This window comes from Arvicanthis niloticus, chromosome 18 (genome assembly GCF_011762505.2).
Source record: "Arvicanthis niloticus isolate mArvNil1 chromosome 18, mArvNil1.pat.X, whole genome shotgun sequence".
NCBI classification, from domain to species: domain Eukaryota; kingdom Metazoa; phylum Chordata; class Mammalia; order Rodentia; family Muridae; genus Arvicanthis; species Arvicanthis niloticus.
The window spans coordinates 10774360-10793837 of record NC_047675.1 but is presented as its reverse complement, the minus strand read 5'-3'; the positions used below and the strand labels follow the sequence as shown (position 1 = coordinate 10793837).

The window sequence follows — 19478 nt, the reverse complement described above, 5'->3', positions numbered from 1 at the left end:
CAGAGAACTCCTAAACCTGATTTAAAAAAAAAAAAACTTCAGCAAAGTGGCTGGTTATAAAATCAACTCAAACAAATCAGTAGCCTTCCTCTACTCAAAAGATAAACAGGCTGAAAAAGAAATTAGGGAAATGACATCCTTCACAATAGTCACAAATAATATAAAATACCTTGGTGTGAATATAACCAAGCAAGTGAAAGATCTATATGACAAGAACTTCAAGTTTCTGAAGAAAGAAATCAAAGAAGATCTCAGAAGATGGAAAGATCTCCCATGCTCATGGATTGGCAGGATTAATATAGTAAAAATGGCCATCTTGCCAAAAGCAGTCTACAGATTCAATGCAATCCCCATTAAAATCCCAACTCAATTCCTCACAGAGTTAGAAAGAGAAATTCTCAAATTCATTTAGAATACCAAAAAACCTAGGATAGTGAAAACTATTCTCAACAATAAAAGAACTTCTGGAGGAATCACTATCCCTGACCTCAACTGCATGGTATTGGTACAGAGACAGGCAGGAAGATCAATGGAATAGAATTGAAGACCCAGAAATGAACGAACCCACACACCTACGGTCACTTGATCTTTGACAAAGGAGCTAAAACCATCCAGTGGAAAAAGGACAGCATTTTCAACAAATGGTGCTGGTTCAACTGGAAGTCAGCATGTAGAAAAATGCAAATCAATCCATTCTTATCTCCTTGTACAAAGCTCAAGTCCAAGTGGATAAAGGGCCTCCACATAAAACCAGATACGTTGAAACTAATTGAAGAGAAGGTGGGGAAGAACCTTGAATACTTGGGCACAGGGGAAAAGTTCCTGAACAGAACACCAATGGTTTATGCTCTTAGATCAAGAATTGACAAATGGAACCTCATAAAATTGCAAAGCTTCTGTAAGACAAAGGACACTGTCAATCGGATAAAATGGCAACCAACAGATTGGGAAAAGATCTTTACCAATCTCACATCTGATAGAGGGCTCATATCCAATATATACAAGAACTCAAGAAATTAGACTCCAGACAACCAAATAACCCTCTTAAAAATGGGGTACAGAGCTAAACAAAGAATTCTCAACTGAGGAGATTTGAATGGTGGAGAAGCACTTAAAAAAAAGTTCAACATCCTTAGTCATCAGGGAAATGCCAATCAAAACAACCCTGAGATTCTACCTCACACCAGTCAGAATGGCTAAGATCAAAAACTCAGGTAGTAACAGATGCTGGAGAGGATGTGGAGAAAGAGGAACACTCCTCCATTGTTGGTGGGATTGCAAGATGATGCAACCACTTTGGAAATCAGTCTGGGCATTCTTCAGAAAATTGGATATAGCATTACCTGAGGACCCAGCTATACCACTTCTGGGCATATACCCAGAAGATGCTTTAACATATAACAAGGACATATGCTCCACTATGTTCATAGCAGCTTTATTTATAATAGCCAGAAGCTGGAAAGAACCCAGATGTCCTTCAACAGAGGAATGGATACAAAAAATGTGGTACATTTACACATTGGAGTACTACTCAGCTATTAAAAACAATGAATTTGAGAAAATTCTTAGGTAAGTGGATGGAACTAAAAAATATCATCCTGAGTAAGGTAACCCAATCACAAAAGAAAACACATGGTATGCACTCACTGATTATTGGATATTAGCCCAGAAGCCTGAAATAACCAAGATTCAACTCACAGACCACATGAAGCTCATGAAGAAGGAAGACCAATTGGGGGTGCTTCAGTTCTTCTTAGAAGGAGTAACAAAATACTCAAGGGAGCAAATATGGAGACAAAGTGTGGGACAGAAACTGAAGGAGGGGCCGTCTGGAGACCACTCTACCTGGGTATCCATCCCATGTGCAGTCACCAAAGGTAGACACTGATGTGGATGGCAGGAAGTGCATGCTGACAGGAGCCTGATATAGCTGTGTCCTTAGAGGTCTGCCAGAGACTGACACATTCAGAGGACGACGCTCACAACTAACCACTGATCTGATCAAGGGTTTCCCAATGGAGAGGTTAGAGAGCAGACTGAAGGAGCTGAAAGTGTTTATGGCCCCAATGGGGAGAGCAACAATACCAACCAACCAGAGTTCCCAGGGTCTAAACCACCAGCCTGGGAGCACTTAGGGAGGGACCCATGGCTCCAGCCGAATATGTAAGGGAGGATGACCCTTTGGGGCATAGGTGGGAGAGAAGATCCTTGGTCCCATGAAGGCTGGATGGCGTGTGTGGAGAAATTCGAGGGTGGGGAGGTGGGCGTGGGGCGTAGGTGGGGGCACATCCTCATAGAAACAGGAGGAAAGGGGTGAGATAGGGGGTTCCTGGGAAGGGGTGGAGAATGTGGTAAGAGGATAATATCTGAATTGTAAATAAAATATCCAATAAAAAATTAAATTTGCCAGGCGGTGGTGGCGCACGCCTTTAATCCCAGCACTTGGGAGGCAGAGGCAGGCGGATTTCTGAGTTCGAGGCCAGCCTGGTCTACAGAGTGAGTTCCAGGACAGCCAGGACTACACAGAGAAACCCTGTCTCGAAAAACCAAAAAAAAAAAAAAAAAAAAAAAAAAAAAAAATTAAATTTAAAAATTAAAAGAAAAAAAAAGAATCCTAAGCATGGGGCTGAAGAGATGGCTCAGTGGTTAAGAGCACTGTCTACTCTTCCAGAGGTCTTGAGTTCAATTCCCAGCAACCACATGGTAGTTCACAACCATCTGTAATGGAATCCAATGTCCTCTTCTGGTGTTTCTGAAGGCAGCAACAGTGTACTCACATACATAAAATAAATAAATTAAAAAAAAATCCTAAGCAAGTGGGGTGGAATGTTATTAAGTCTGAGCAAAGGGCACATAGGTGAATTATACATAGTCATAATTTTTACAAAACTTTGGAAATTTTAGATTTTTCTAATCAAAAGGCTTTAAGAATATTTTGTAATCCTTTGTGAATTTTATACGTGCATAGAACATATTTCAATAATATTCATCCAAAACAAAAGGAAAACACTGCTACCTGTATTTTTCCTCTTACAAACGTGGTGACATCATTCTCATTCTCAAAGATGGAGAGTGTCTGCAGCAGATTCTGTTCAAGCCATTCCCAGTGCTCAGTAACCTCCTTCCTGGAGCCACCTGCATGAGTGCAGAGGGGACAGCAACAGATGTCAAGTTTCTTGCCAAACACACTAAGAACCAAGCTTAGTTCACCAGCTCTCAACACCAGCAAAGGAGACTGTTTTCCATTCCTGGAGTTCTGACTTTAATCGTCCAGAGAAGAGACACAAGACGACAAACATAAGGACACCCAAGGGCAAGTCCTATGCTCTAGATTATTCTAACTAGGTCAGTTCAGACTGGTTTGGGGTTGACACAGGTCAGTGTATGACATAGGCTCTTCTCTCTTCTAGAGTATGCAATTTACAGGGTGACATAGATCTTGTCATGATGTGAGCTTTCTGTGGGTAAGCTCCCCCCTGGGTAAGCCGTGGTGTGCCCATGGAGATGATATGGAGCTATCTCACATAATGAGGCTTGTTCAATTATGAATGAGACGTGAAAGTGGATCATTGGTAGAAGACAGTAGCCACCCCTCCCTACACCGCTGCCTTGAAACACAGAGATGAGGTCATACTGTAGCTTCTAACTGAGTCACCACATTTCTGTCAGTTACTAAGAAACACATGTCACCTCACTTGGGAACCTCTAAATAAGCCATCCTAGCCTTGTAATCCATGTAACGACCCTGCAGGGCATAACAGGATGACTGTTGGGATGAGGTTGCGCAATACGAGAATGAAATACCTTTATTAAGAAAAAGCTTCAAAGATTAACTACCCATAGTTACATATCTTGATTGCATGTACTTTCTCCACACTGAGGAGAGAGCCTGTGATTTCATTGATTCTTTGGGTGTTGCCTACGATTCCCAAGTTATCTTTTAATTGAGATCTCAAGAACGCCCATTTTCTCCATTCTTTGTCACAAGTAATTCAAGATATCAAAAGCTGATTTGCAACAAAGGAAGGTGATTGACGTGGTGTTATCTGCAACTGTACTCAGATCTCTGGTCTCCAAACTAAAATATCTTGGACAGTGACGGGCATGGTCGAGGCACTCCAGGATCGCTGTTGGAGGAATGGCAAAATAAAGAGGAACCCAAGCTCATGCTCTTTTACCTTAGGACTAGAACCAAAATGGCTTATATAGGGCTGATGCAGGTGTTCACCTAACACCTTCAAGGCGCTCGGTTCAACCCCAAGAATTGCAGTAAACAATAAAATTGTAAAACGTAGGCTCTCATAAAGGGGAATGAGGTTTCTCAGCAGAGCAGTTGTGTGAGACCCTAAAGAACAGACCTTTGTTATCATAGACACTCTCCATGGCTTTCCAAGGGCAAGCCCATGGTGACCATGCAATGCTATGGCAATACCTGCCACTCAGATTAACCTGGGACACTCCACTTGGCTACCATTACTTGGCTATCTTTAGACAGTTTTAAAATCCATCTCAAATTCTCTACCTGTGAAATGGACACATGTGAACAGTAATGACACCTCCTTTCCTACCTCAGACTAACCCTGTGGAAACTACGAGGGAGTCTATCGGTTAGACTGTAGTCTATTTGATTAGAAAGCAGGAAGTTCTTTCAAAACACAAAATGCAATGATTATTTAGAATATTTAGGAAACTAATCAACTTGAAGAGTTTGACAGAGAAATTTTTAGCCCTTAGGAATGATAAATTTAAATAACAATGAAAACATTTCTTTAAAAATATTTAAAACAGACCCCTGAGCTTCCCATACTCTGGTTATTCTTCAAATTGCATGAATTTCTCACTGAAAATCTGAACCCTTCTTTGTCAAGGTCACTAATCCCATGAGCTGTAGATGCTATGGTATCAAGGGCACCTTGCAAGGTGAGTGCCAACCAAGTGCCTGCCACCCCACAGCTTCATCTGTGCTTGTTGGCATGGCCAGATACAATGAGCCTTAGAAGAGAGGCACACCGAGAGACACACAGGATAACGGAGCCGCTTCATATCCACACTCTACAGCTCCGAGCCTCTGCCTCCTGCCTCCTGTGTACGTGTGACCATCATGTGCCAGGAGCTGGCTGTGCCTTGCCAATGGAGGTCTGCTTCTTGAATGGCATGTTACCAAAATCTTCCCTTTACAGGCGAAAAGTGTGTGTGTGTGTGTGTGTGTGTGTGTGTGTGTGTGTAGGCGAGAAGTCAACTATACACCTCTGGGCCATCTACATTAGTTTTGAGATAGGGTCTCTCGTTGGCCTGGAAGAAACTTAGTTTCTCTTCCTACTGGTGTAACAAAACTTTGAAACTTGAAACTTGAGGGAGAAGGTTTATTCTGGCCCACAGTTCAAGGACACAATGACACGTGGCAGGGAAATCAAGGCCACAGGAACTTGAAGCAAGTTGATCTGAGTCCCATCAATAGTCTGAAACAGAGCGGGATGGATGCAGGGCTGTGGCTCTGTTCCCTTGCTCTATTTACAGTCCAGAATCTCAGCTAGAGAATTGTGCCACCCGTAATGGGTGGGTTCTCTCATCTCTTAAAATAATCAAGGGAGTCCCATACGAGTAGACCTAGAGGCCCATCTCCCAGGCAGTCCTAGACTTCTCAAGCTGTCGAGTTGACAGTAAATACTACATATTGGAACTAAGTGATGAGGCTAGGCTGGGGTTCTCCTCTTCTCCACCCCAGGATGACAGGTGCAGTTCTAATCGCTTGGACACTGGGGATTAAATTCAGGCTTGTGCAGTAAGCATTTTATTGACTGACTGGACTATTGGATGATTTCCTCAGCCCAATAGTTAGATTCTCTATTACACCTACACGAGCCAACCCATTGGCTCTGCTCAACCCCAGTAATCCTTGATTGTCATGGGTTGAAAACACTTAACAGGTTTAAGGTTTAGAGCAGAACAGATGCATTTTAACTTTGCACTGCTTTGAACTGCTCCTCTCTCTCTCTCTCTCCTATTCTTTCTTTCTTCTCCTTTTCTTTTTTCTCCTTTTCTTTTCTCTCCTTTTCTTTTCTCTTCTTTTCTTTTCTTTTCTTTTCAAGAGAGTGTTTTAACTCTGGCTGTCTTGGAACTCACAGAGTTTGTAGACTAGGCTGGCCTCGAACTCACAGAGATCTGCCTGCCTCTGCCTCTCCAGTGCTGAGATTAAAGGCATGTGCAACCACCATCCAGAGCTATCTTTAGCCAACTCTACCACACCCATACCTATAGTAGGAATAGTGTGTGTGTGCACACATTACCTTGACAAGCCTCTACTATTGCAACATGTTGCTTTCCCATCCCTGCTTAAGCCAGATGTCGAGCATGGTTGCACATGTTTATAGTCTCAACACTTGTGAGGCTCAAGCAGGAGGACTGTTGTGAGTTTGAGGCCAGCCTGGACTACACAGTAAGACCTTGAAAAGTATGCGTGGATGTGCATGTGTGAAGGCTCAGCAGGTATTGTCACTTGCTGATGACCTAAATTCAATCTCTAGGACCCACAAGCCGAAAGGGGAAAACCCACACCCACAAGTTGTCCTCTGAGTGAGACACACACCCATGACACTCTCAGGTCCAGTAATCACAGTTAGTACTGTTTGGAGGGACCTGACAGGAAGCTTTTTCACTGTGAGTGACAAGACCTGGTCTATCATGGAGCAAATTGTCCAAGATGTGTCTGAACTCAGAAGTGAAAGAAAAGGCTTGGCTGTTAATTTTCTGGAAAGATCCCATTTACTGAAACAGGGCAAAAAACAAACAAGCTGAGCTGTCTGGATTTAGCTAGAAAAACAAAGCCAGAGTCGGGGTGAAGGTCACCCAACGAGCTCTGCTAAGAAAAACCAAGGCCCACACTTGATGTCCTTCAGGTTGACTAGACGTTAGCTTCTGAAAGAAGCTGTATCATTTAGAGGATTTATGGACGGTCATCAGGAGGTCTCACACATGCTAAGTATGATGATGACAGAAAACACAGTCATTGCGGTCTGATGTCTCACCCAGTCTAAAATGTATCTAAGTCCACGGTGTGTACTTGAAATTAGAAGAAATCTGAAGACAGATCACAGAGTGACTTTATCCTGCCTGAACTCTAAGAGTTAAAAACAAAGATTTAAGGCTTCATGGATCAATGTCCAAAGACAAGTTCCTGTGCAATACTGGCACAATGCATGTTGGACTTTGGTTCTGAGACAGACTGTAGCACTACCCTGAAATTTTCTCACTGTTGGGGTGTGCAGAAAGAGACTGAGAGACTAAGTTAGTCTGCATATTAAAACAAACAAACAGCAACAGAGCAGAAAACAAAGCCCACAACCTTCTAGAGACTAAAAATAGCAGTGTGGGTTTTCAGATGTGGAACAGGCTTAATAGATCCCTGACATGTTTCAGTCTTCAAATATTCAACATTCAGAGTTACTCAAATAAAAGGAAACCAACAAAGACGTCTCTCATGGTTTTCTCCGAAATGCAACCATATAAAAAAGTTTTAAAGTTAACACAGCAAATGAAGGCAAGAGAAACACCCAGCACCCTGCACACTGGGGTGTCGGTGGCCTGCTATCACCGTGTCCTCCTCTCTACAGTCTCTATTAAGAGATGCTGTCATGTAGAGAGCTGGCTTCAAACCCAGTACATCAGTACACACTCAAGGGGGACCTCAAGTGACACACACCTCCGCACCTGGAAAAGGGACAAACTTGTATTTGGAGGACAAGGCAAAAGACAAATATTTATATATTTGTGACTTGAAATGTTTGGAAGTTTACCTTCTCAAAACCTGCATCTAATCAGAGCTATCACCGCAAACAATTAAAACAAATGCTAAAGACAGCAGGCTGCTTCTTGCACTCCCCAGTGCTAGGCTAGAGCAGAGTTGGTCCTGGAAGCAAGACCACAAAAATCCTTTACAGATGAGGAAGCGGGGCCTCTCACATCGCTCTGTATCAGATCCCGACTTTGCCTCCTAAACCCATGTTCATATTGGCTGCTCACTGCCATCCTTCCTTCCCCTAATTCACAAGTATAGGTCAAATTCTCCAAGGTCAGACTCTCCAGGGTCATAAGGACCCAGGCCATTGAAAATCATTGTTACATGATATCTCCTATGAAGGACTAGAATGCAGATGTTTATAAAAGGCTCTGTTGGCTCCTGCCTTCTACTGTTTCACAGTTGGGATGCTGGTGCTTCAGGTTCCTCCTCTGTGCTACATAGGCAATGACACTTGCCATGTTAGTTTTTGCTAGAGACTCAATATGACAGCATATGGCACATCTTTAGCAAGGACCCAGAGCTTGGAAGGCCCTGAGGAGTTACTTTGCTGATGCCCTTAGCAGCCCGACGTCGGTGCCCAGGTCACCACAGGAAAGCATGTCTGTAAACTCCTTGAGCACAGACCGTGAGCTACTTTCATAACTGCTTCTAATCTCTGTGGCTCCTAACAACATGTGTGTCACACTGCAATCACAAGAGAGCTCCAGGGAGCCTGTCTGGCTCTGGCAGTAGTAAAGATAAGTGGCTGGCGTCCTTTACTAAGTGCCAAAGTCACCTAACGGTGGGAGTGTAGGTTCTTGTCTTTCTGGAAAACAACTGGGCTACAGTCATTATACACTCTTTCTTAAACTCCCCGTCTCTTTCTGAGTGTGTGCGCGGCAGCTGGGGGTTGGGGGTGAGGCACCTGTCACATGTGCCAAACATATATAAGGAGGTTACAGTTGGTTATTTTCTTCCACCATATGGGTCCCTGCAATCTAATTGAGGTCACCTGGCTCAGCAGAAAATGACTTCACCCACTGAGCCATCTCAGCGAGCCAACGTGGGTAGTCTTTGACTCCCAGTATCTATTTCTATACATTTATCCTAAGGTGATGTAAAGGACTGCCCAGAGATTTAGCTAAGACAACTATTCACTGATAGCAGGTTATTCAGAATACAGTTGCAAAGCAAACAACCTTAGATTCTTTTTTTGTTTGTTTGCTTGTTTTGTTTTGTTTTTTGTTTTTTTGTTTTTTGTTTTTTTTTGAGACAGGGTTTCTCTGTGTAGTCCTGGCTGTCCTGGAACTCACTCTGTAAACCAGGCTGGCCTTGAACTCAGAAATCTGCCTGCCTCTGCCTCCCAAGTGCTGGGATTAAAGGCGTGCGCCACCACCGCCCGGCTCAACCTTAAATTCTTTAAGGAGATTATAATGGCAAGTTAAATTGCATAGTGTGCTCAATAAATCAGTACCTATTAATATTAATGTTGCAAAACATTTTATTTATATAGAAATTGTCTTAAATGCTGTACTTTTATTTTCATTTGTTTTTAAGTACTTATGTGTACACACTATATATTTTATATAGTACATAGTATATACACACATAAATGTATATATATATATATATATATATATATATATACCTGTAAATGTAAATATATATGAAGTATGTAAAGTATGTATCTATAGTCTTAGGTTTGAGAAGATTCAATGACTTCTGATATGCTACCACAGCTTTGTCTTTTTAAATTCTCTCTTCTTATCTATATTTTATTATTTTTGCAATGAATATATATGAATTAAAGAAAAAAAGCAAGAAATTATTTCCTCTAAGTCACTGTGCTCCCAAAGATATAAAAATAGTCCTTGAGGATTGGGGTGACTATGTTTGTTTTGTTTTGAGGTGTGAGGATTGGATTGGTTCAGTCTCCTAGAACCCACACGGCAGAAGCTAGGCACAGTGGTACAAGTCCGGAATCGCTGCACTGGGGAGAGGAAGACAGGTACATTTGTGAGACTCACTGGCCAGTCAGCCTAGTTTACCAGCTTACAAGCTTACCAGCCTAGTTTACTGGTGAGTCACTGGCTAGTGAGAATCAAGGCCGCAGAGAGCAAGGTTGAAAACACTTGAGCAATGACAGTTTGCATTGCATTCTGGCTCTCACATTATGATATGTATGTAGACTGTTAGCACACATGCACCTGCACACACGTGAAAATTCACATACGTGCACACATATTCAGTCTCTGAACTCCACAGACTAAAACAATGGTTCTAAAAATGCCTTTCAGCTTCCACACGGTCTATCTCATGTGGAAGGGAAATTAATAAGCTGACAGTTTTCTGATCTACTGTCGGAAATTACCAGGAGCAGAACCATTAGCACGGCTTGATTATTCTCTGGGTCTTACAGCTACTGACTAAATGAATGTGTAATCATGAAGCCAGCATGGTGCCCCTGACATGGTGCCAGACAGAGCGCAGGGATGTGACAACGAGTGTTGGGCTCTACATAAGGAGTTATAACTGGGAATGTGAACACTGCCCCTCCCTCCCCTGCCCTTCCCTACCCCTCCTGCCCCTCCTTGCCCTCCTGAAAGATGATGGTTGATGAAGTGATGGCTGGTGGACCTGTCCATTCTGAAACCAAATGGCTGGAAAGACCCTGATGAGATTCTGGTTTGGCAAAACAAAGTTAGAGCAAATCAATGGCCAGGCAACCCAAGGCCCTGTTCAGGACTGTGCAACAGGAGGGGTGTCCATCAAATAGTGCAGTTGACAGTGATCTGGGTAAGGTAATTATCATGGTAGCAATAAGCTACACTTATCCACAGGTCCAGGAAATTCCTCTTGTCTAGCTTTCTGCCTCAAATTTAAGACAAATCATATACCGAGGGTTTACAGTTCAGAGTCCTGCTGATCTACAGAGAGTCGTCCATGGATGGCAGACATGGATGACTGATGCTCTCCTAATTCAGTTCACTCTCACAGATAACTTACAATGACATGTAGGATAAGGCTTTGTGATTTTATGGCTTTACAAGGAAGAAAACCTGTCTTAGTTAGAGTTTTATTGCTGAGAAGGGACACCATGCCCATGAAAACCCTTATAAAGAAAGACATTTAATTGGGGCTGGCTTACAGCTTTAGAGATTTAGTCTATTGTCATCATGGTGAGAAGCATGGCAGTGTGCAGTCAGACATGGTATTGGGGAATTCTACATCTCCATCCCTAGGCAGGAGGAGACTGTGAGCCACACTTAGCACAGGTTGAACATCTGAGACCTCAAAGCCCTCCCCCAGTGACATACTTCCTCCAACAAGGCCATACTTACTCTAACAAGGGTACACCTCCTAATAGTGTCACTCCCTCTGGGCCAAGCATTCAAACTCATGAGTCTGGGGCAGGGGCATTCCTATTGACACCACCATAGAACCCAATTTTTTCTTGAAGTTTCTTGTATAATAATTCATGAAATACACATAAATGTAAAAGCCTCTGGCATATTTCCCTATCAGTTACCAACTTTGCACTTTAATGTTAAGACTGTAAGTAGAAAGGCCAGCACACCGAGGACATGTCTGTAAGGTAGGAGTTTCTATTTTTAAAATTAGTAACTCAGATTTCAAACACAAGTTGGAACAAATCGAAAATCATTAAGAAAGGCTAATTAGGAGGGTGGATGGGACTTTGTGATGGCTGTCACTTCCTTGGAGTGTTCTGTAAGGAAATCCTGGGCCATCACTATGGGTAATCCTGGGCCATCACTATGGGTAATCAATATACATAAAAGATCGACGCCATCCTGGGTGTGTTAAATGCGACAGGAACTACTTACTAGAAAAGAAGAGGTGCATCTTTGGGGGGTGTAAATTATTCCACCGACAATTACAGTCTACTGTTCCTTAGCCTTGGCTCAGCAGATAATTGGGGAACAACTCAGCTTTGTAGATCTAGGTTCCACCCCATGTGAGTGTTCGTGGAAGAGCTGCTCTGTGGAACAGTCAGGCCCCAAAGCTGACTGAATGAAAAGAACCGATGTCAGGCAACCAACAGGAAAGGAGACGACAGTAGACCAGAAGGCATGCCGGGCAGTGGTGGCTCACGCCTTTAATCCCAGCACTTGGGAGGCAGAGGCAGGAGGATTTCTGAGTTCAAGGCCAGCCTGGTCTACAGAGTGAGTTCCAGGACAGCCAGGGCTACACAGAGAAACCCTGTCTCAAAAAATCAAAAACCAAAACCAAAAAAAAAAACAAACAAACAAAAAAAAAACAAAACAAAACAAAAAAACAAAAAAAAAAAAAACAAAAAAAAGAAAGAAAGAAAGAAGAGGCACAAGGCAGCTCTCACATCACTGAAACCTAACTTGGGGGATCAGATGCCCTGAAGACTGCAAAAAAGATCCAAGAGCCCCGAGGACTCCTGCCTCTGCAGGATCCCTAAAGCATCCAGGAGGCAAGAAATATCACATCCTCATAAAGTCAAAGGCTATAATGGCTCTCCACCATCTTTAATGTCCTTTCTGGGTTTTTGTTTGGTGTGTGTGTGTGTGTGTGTGTGTGTGTGTGTAAATGATCATAAGCATAGTCATGTATATGGAGGTATATATGTATACACAGATGCATGTACAGGTATGTGTGCCTGCCCGTGAAAGCCAGGGGACAACCTTAGGTACTGTTTCTCAGGGGCTGCCTAACATGGCTCTCACTGGTCTTGAGCAGTCAAGGAGGAGTGAGCTCCAAGTACCCACCTTCTGCACTGTCTCCAGTACTAGTATTATAACTGTGCACATCACACCAGCTTTTTTATGTGGATTCTGGGGATTAATTTCTAGTCCAACTGCTGGCACAGCCAACAAGGAACTTCTTCTAGCTTCCTGTTGGAGTCCTGGTACACATAAAGACTGGGTTCAATCCCCAGGCGTGCAGTAGATAAATAAATAAATAGTCCTTGTCCACAGCCAAGGCAAACCTAAGAGGCTATGAAAGATAATGTGGATTACTGATGTGATTCTAGAACAGAAGAAAACAACACTGGAAAGATCTAAGGAATTCTGAACAAGCTGTGGCTGTCTATATTATATTAATCACTTTATTATTACTGTCTGGAGTGGGTTGTTAATAATAGTGTGAATGAAGGTTGGTAGGTGCATGGAGAAGGTCTTTGAGCTACCTGTTCAATTTTCCTATAAATGCACAATGATTCTAAAAATAGAGGCTACTGATGTAAAAACTTAAAAGGTGGCAAAATAAAATAATAAAACAAACCAGCAAACTGGCTCTCCTGCTGATTTTACTTGCCTAAGTAAACAGTGAAAGTAAATGTTCTAGCCCTACTGTGAGATTCAGCGCTAGCTTGGTACTGTAAGCACAGGACAGCACAGAGACTATGGCAAGAGAATAATCTCACGTATATGAGCTGCTGTGCTGATACGTACACCAGGGGTCACTAAGCAGGCACATCTGCATCTCCCAAGTTTCTCTTCTATCCCAGCTTCCCTTGCAGTTAGTGAGCTCCATCCAAGCGGTTCTAGCCAGACCGTGAGTATACATGTTGTGTGCTACTTGTGGCTGAGGAAGGGAGTAAACTCATCTGGGCCGCACCTTTCACTCCTCCCTGGTAAACTGACCTTCAGATTGTGTGTTCCTTCTCCTCTAGGTGGAGAACGGCCCCAATGAGACTTCAGAGTGGGAAATCTCACCATGTTAAGCCATCGACACTTTGGCACTAAAGTGACCAAGGTTGATTACCCTAACCTGACAAAAGACTGCATTTAACGAGCACAATCCCAAACATGTGCATCACAGAACACTGGGACTTACCACAGGCGATGGTCCAGTAGACTAGAGAGTCTGGAGTCTGATAGAGGATTCGGTACGGTGCGACTCGGGCACTGGAGTCCAATACCACATCGAGGGTACCCACGAGGAGGCCTGAAGATGGAGAAGAGGGAAACAGGTCGGGATTTCCAGGGCATACTCCCAAATCATCAGACAGTATGAGCATGGCCCTCGAGCTGGATCTCCTGACAGCCACACCTCTCGCCTTGACATCTTGGCATCTAAGCACTCATCTTACAGGATGTTGCCTCTGTATTACTTGTTTCAGCGATCTCCAAAAAGAGCTGAAGTTGAAAAAAGGAAAGCTTCCCGAGTCCATAAGCTAAAGTCCTAGCACAGTCCCTGGCATTTCGTGCTTTCAGTGGGTGCCTGTTAATAACAGGAAAAGCCATCAGTCTTACATGCTGGTGTCTCTGCTCTAGCCATCTTTCTGTCCAGTACATGCCACATCCCCCTTTCGGGGAGTAACTGGACAAAGCCGTAGGAACCAAACATGAGTATCTGATTTGGTTTCCCCGGGTGCTCCACCTATATTTTAATCTGCCCAACTTTTATTTTCTCCTAAAAAATTTAGTTCAACTCAGCTCTAACTACTAGCTTCCTACTGTGTGCAAGACAAATCCTGAGGCTACAGAGTCTGCAGGGCACCTGCAATGGAGGAGAGGGAGTGACGAGGACATGAAGGCTGCTTCTGGTGAGCAGGTGTGAGGCAGGATCACACATCTTGGGCATCTGTGACATCCTCACTATAGCAGAAGTCCCAGGAGCTGGCTCAGAACTAACACATCAGTAAGGCTGAGGAACTCTAAAGGACAGTGGGGCTCTTGTGCCTTTCCTCCTTGTAGCTCCCTGTGAGGCAAGCAGTTTCCTCTGTGATGCGTTCTTACATGGCAATGGGGTATATAAACCTTTTGTTTTATAAGGTAAATTATAGTGACTCAAGTTGACTCAAGAAATTCCCATTTAAATGTCTCTAATTAGCTCAAAGAAACAAAGGACCCAACACATAGTAAGGCATGGATTCAGAAGGAGCTGTTAGGACTCGGAACAGTTAAGTAACCTTAGGATGTGATACTTTGTATGTGATTTTAATTTTTCTGTTTGTGTGGAAAGGAATTTTGAGATGCGGCTCCAGGTGGGGCCCCAGCCAGCCTCAAACTCAAACTGAGACTGGCTTCGCTCTGGAGGCCACCCTCTTGCCTCTGCCTCTCATGTTGTGCAGTTTTGGGTGTACAAAAGACAACGTTTTCAAACTGGTTTCTCAGTTACGGAAGTGGGGTGATATGGAATCACTAGGTAGTTTCTGAGGACTCGGAGCAGGAAGCAAGGCTGGCTGTCTACTTTTATGCAAGAGTGTAGGTTTACTAGGAATGACATTGGGTCACATAACGGTGGTCAGGGCTGCGAGGAGGGGACTGAGGTCCAGCTACGGCTCGCTGCATCAGCAAGCCTCCTGAAATCACCCTCCTGAAAACGGGCAAGCCCGTGGCAGGCCACAGTAACCCTTGAAGCTCTGTTTCGGCAGAGCTTGTATGTTCTGCAGGAAACACCACCACTGGGCTCTCCGATGCCACTTTCCAGCTGTGTCTTGGGTTTTGTTTCTGACCACGCCACGCAGTACCTTGGCACACATAGTACCTCACAGACCACCTCCATTTGGTTTTGGTAGCTTGAGTGCTAGAAGCTCAGTGCCGGGTGTGAATGGGTTCTAGCCGCTTTGGTGGAGCTGGGCAGACTATATTGGTCTGATTTCTTCATCTGTAACGTGACCACTGCAGCACACGGCTCCCTGAACTAGAATCCTTATTCAAGAAGCCTATGTGAGGAGACCACAGGACATGCCTATGCCTGTCCTCTGTCACTGTCCAAGGACAAAGCATCCATTTCACTCCGTGCAGACCACACTGATCGTCAGCTGACCTGAACATATCAGGGGGAAAAATAATCCAACTTTTACTAAAGTAAAAATTATTTTTCTCTGAACTAGATAGATAAAATATGTTAAAACTCTTTAATTAAAAAAATAAAAATAAAATTTGAGGATCCTGTGGAATTTGGGCTAGGTTTATACACAACGCCACCCACAAATGCATTTTTGTTTGCTTTACTGTGACTCAAATTTTCTCAAGATCTCTGGTTATTTTTATCACTCATGGGTGGGAAAGTGTAGCAAGGTGTATCAACAGGAGAGGCAGAAAGCAAGGCTGACTGAGAAAAGTGGTTTTCCTCCTGTGCTAGCCAAAAATCACGTACACAGTCAGGAGACACGTTAGGAATAACTAGATAATAATGTCACGTTGACTACATCAATTTCTTCTTTACTCCAAAAAAAGCAATAATGCCCCATCTCCCACAACTCTTACATATCTGTTTTCAGATGTGGACTTCAGTTCGAGGTTAGAGAGCTGGAGGCAAGGATCGGACACTGTCTAATGATCATCGTTATATAGAGACACGGGAGAGCATGGGAGAGCAGTGCATGCTGGCTGGCAGCCCTGGGCCTGAAGCTCTTTACTCCCTACCTCCAAGATCTTGCCTCCAGGACTCAGCTTCTCCATCCTTGTTGGGTCACTAACTAAAGCCCCTGTCTAATATCAGAAGGTTAATTACAGCGCCAGGTAGAGTTACAGAAAACGGAAGTGCTCAACGCAGAAGCCCAGCTAGGGCAGACTGGAACTGCCTGCTCATCTTTTCCAAGTCTGCTTTCACCCCAGCACCACCAGCTTCCATTAAAGCTAGATAAAAACTAACAAATACTTAACCTAAAAACACACAAATACTTATTGCAGGGTCTGTGCCGAAATATTTTATATAAGCAGTATAATATTGGGATATCCCATTAAATTAGAAATTTAAGAGAGCTTTTTTTTTTTTTGCATGAAAATTTAAAGCAATAGATATTCAAACAGAGAACACTTCAAACTGAGCCATGCTGTTGGCCACTCGAGATAAGAAATAGACAGTTTCTGTAATAACCAAAATCTCAGGCCTTTTCATACCTTGGTCAGTGACCAGATTTACTTTTTAATATTTATTTAATTTTTATTTTGTGTATATGTCTGTGTGTGCATGAGAGTGCAAGTGTCTACAGGCCAGAAGAAAGTGTCAGATCTCCTGGAGCTGGAGTTACAGGAGATTATGAGTCACCTGACGTGGGTGCTGGGAATTGAATTCAGGTCCTCTGCAGTGGTGTGTGATCCTAACCATTCTCCAGCTCCACACTGACCACAATTTCATCCCATTTGTATTCTGTCTGTTCTCAACTCTCATGTTACCTCTTTCTAACTTGACTGTCTGTCTGTCTGTCTCCCTCTCTCCCCTCCCTCCCTCCCTCCCTCCCTCCCTCCCTCCCTCCCTCCCTCAGATCTGTCCCCACAGTGCTGACTGCATTTATTTGAAAATCTCTGCACTCCATGCTTTGCACATCTCTGCCCCTTCTCACAGGGAGTTTCCTGACTGTCAGGTCTAATAGATTCTGCAGGGCCCACAGGTTCAGCACTTCGGTTGGAAGCCAGGAAGTTCTCAGCATGTATTTGATAGAGAAATAAGCTAGGTTTTTCCTAAAAGTCTAAGTCATTCTAATGCTGTCTAAGGTTGATTGATACAAGTCATGACTCCTGTATCCACCCTCCGTTCATTTAGAATATTGGAAGATGGGTAGTCTGGTCTAGGGAAAAAAGCAAAAGAGACAGGGAATTGGGGGGGGGGGGGGAAGGAAGAGAGGGATGGAGAAAAAGGAGAAGAGGAGAGAGAGTAGAAGAAGGAGGGGGAGAAGGAGGAGGAAGAGGAGGAGGAGGAGGACAGAAGGAGAAGGAAGAAGAGAAGGAGAAGGAGGAGAAGGAAGAGGAAAAGAAGGAAGAGGAGGGAGGAGGAGAAGGAGAAGAAGGATATGGAGAGAAGGAGAGAAGGAGAAAAAAGGAGAGAAAAAAGGAGGAAAAGAGAAAAAGGAGAAAAAAGGAGAAAAGGAGAGAAAAAAGGAGAAAAGAAGGAGAAAAGGAGAAGGAGAAGGAAGGAGAAGAAGGAGAGGGAGAAGGAGGAGGAGGAGGAAAAGGAGAAGGAGAAGGAGAAGGAGAAGGAGAAGGAGAAGGAGAAGGAGAAGGAGAAGGAGAAGGAGAAGGAGAAGGAGAAGGAGAAGAGAAAGCACCATCACAAGCAACAATCAGAATTTTCTTAGAAGTCTTTTTACTCAGAGCTGAAGTAGCTGTCATAACACTGCACCATCATTATCTCCCACACAAAGCGCGGTTTGAACAGCTGCTCTAGTCAGCTATTTCTGGTGTTAAACAATCTTTGATCGCCTGAGATAACGAAACCAAATTATGGCCCTCAAAATAACCATTGTCTGCATCTTCTGCTTCAGCTCAGGGGGATCTTATCAAGCGGCAGGAGACTCAGAAAACGGTGGGGAATCGAGGTGACTGGAGGGTCTGTGATCATGGTCACCCTCCACATCTGGAGCACTGTTGGAACTAATGTGTGGTGGCTGGTCTATGGTACTACGGGAGGTGCCTCCATAGGGGAGGGGCAGGAATGTGTCAGGAGGGTGTGCGTGTCATAGGAAGGTGCTAGTGACATCCATTGGTCTATTTGTGGACGATCAGAGTCAACTTCACACAAAGCTAGGAGGGATCTGAAGCTTGCACAGTTCCCCCACCTCTCTCTTCTTGTGACAGTGGGAAGAGTGGGCTGAGCCTTGGCTCATACCCTGGCCATGTATTTCCTTCGTGTCTCTGTGTCACTACTTCCAAGGACAGAAAGAACAATAGCACCTACCCTAGAAAGAGGCTGAAGGTGCGACAAAGTATAGTTTACTAGGATATCAAATGCCATAGAAGAGTAGTAAGAAATTACATGGGCCGTTCCTGGGGTGAGTTTGTGTCTTCAAGGGAAGACAACAGAGTGCACACAGCAAGGTGCTTCTGTGGTCCTACACTCCGAGCTCTTTCTCCAGACCCTTATATAACTTTCATTGGCCCATGTGTGTGTACATGTGTTAACACTGATGTATGTTGTAACATAGCTCAGTTAAAGTGTACCTGCCATACAGAGCCTATGGATTCACTCCCCCATAACTGTATAAACCACAATGACAGCACACATCTGTAATCCCGTGGTGGTGCACATCTGTAATCCCAGGATGACAGCACACATCTGTAATCCTAGGCCTTGGGAGGCAGGGGTAAAAGGATGAAAGTTCAAGGTCATTCTAAATTATGTAGTGATTTTAGGCCAAAACACCACCAACGGCAAAGAAGGTAGAGCCTGCTCATCTTCCTTGTACAATAATTTTTAAATCTTTTAATAAGTTCGATTAGCTTACTTTAATCATGCAATATTTCCGTACATAGCTGTGCCACGGCATTCATTTTCCCAGGGAAGGGCATTTGAGTTTCTCACCCCCCTTTTGTTTACAACAACAACCATGCAATTACACACTGGATAATCGGTCTTAAGGCACCTGAGCACATTTCTTTGGAATGGATTTGCTGGATGCCAGAGTAAGTGTATCTCTAAATCTTATTAGATATTACAGAACTATTCTTAAAGGTGGCCACACTGATTTTAGAATCTGAGAGTGTCTGTTTTCCCATGACAACTCCTTGATTTGTTTTTAGCCAATCCAAAGGGGAGGAGACCTATCTACATGCTGTGTGTTTCAATCTGCATATCTCTGGTTCTTCAGCAGCCAAGTACATTGGCCTGTTCCTTCACAGTGTGTAATCTGCCATTCCTCCTGTGCTGACATTTATTGAAGGGGATCAGGTTGGACCTTCTGAGTCTATTCACCTTCAGAGACCTTGATTGGCACACACAGTCCATGCCTATTCATGTCAGCCAGGGTTCATTTATGATT

The 19478-nt window shown here is 43.7% G+C and overlaps 1 protein-coding gene across 1 annotated transcript in view; it reads right to left on the bottom strand.

Moving 5' to 3' along the window:
- Tbc1d9 (TBC1 domain family member 9) overlaps nt 1-19478 on the bottom strand; it is a 102649-nt gene that overhangs the window by 47389 nt on the left and 35782 nt on the right. Inside the window, exons 2-3 of the mRNA XM_034522473.2 lie at nt 13607-13717; nt 3017-3135 (exon numbers count right to left, since the gene is read on the bottom strand). Coding sequence (XP_034378364.1) covers nt 3017-3135; nt 13607-13717 — 230 coding nt within the window. The remainder of the gene's footprint in view (nt 1-3016; nt 3136-13606; nt 13718-19478) is intronic.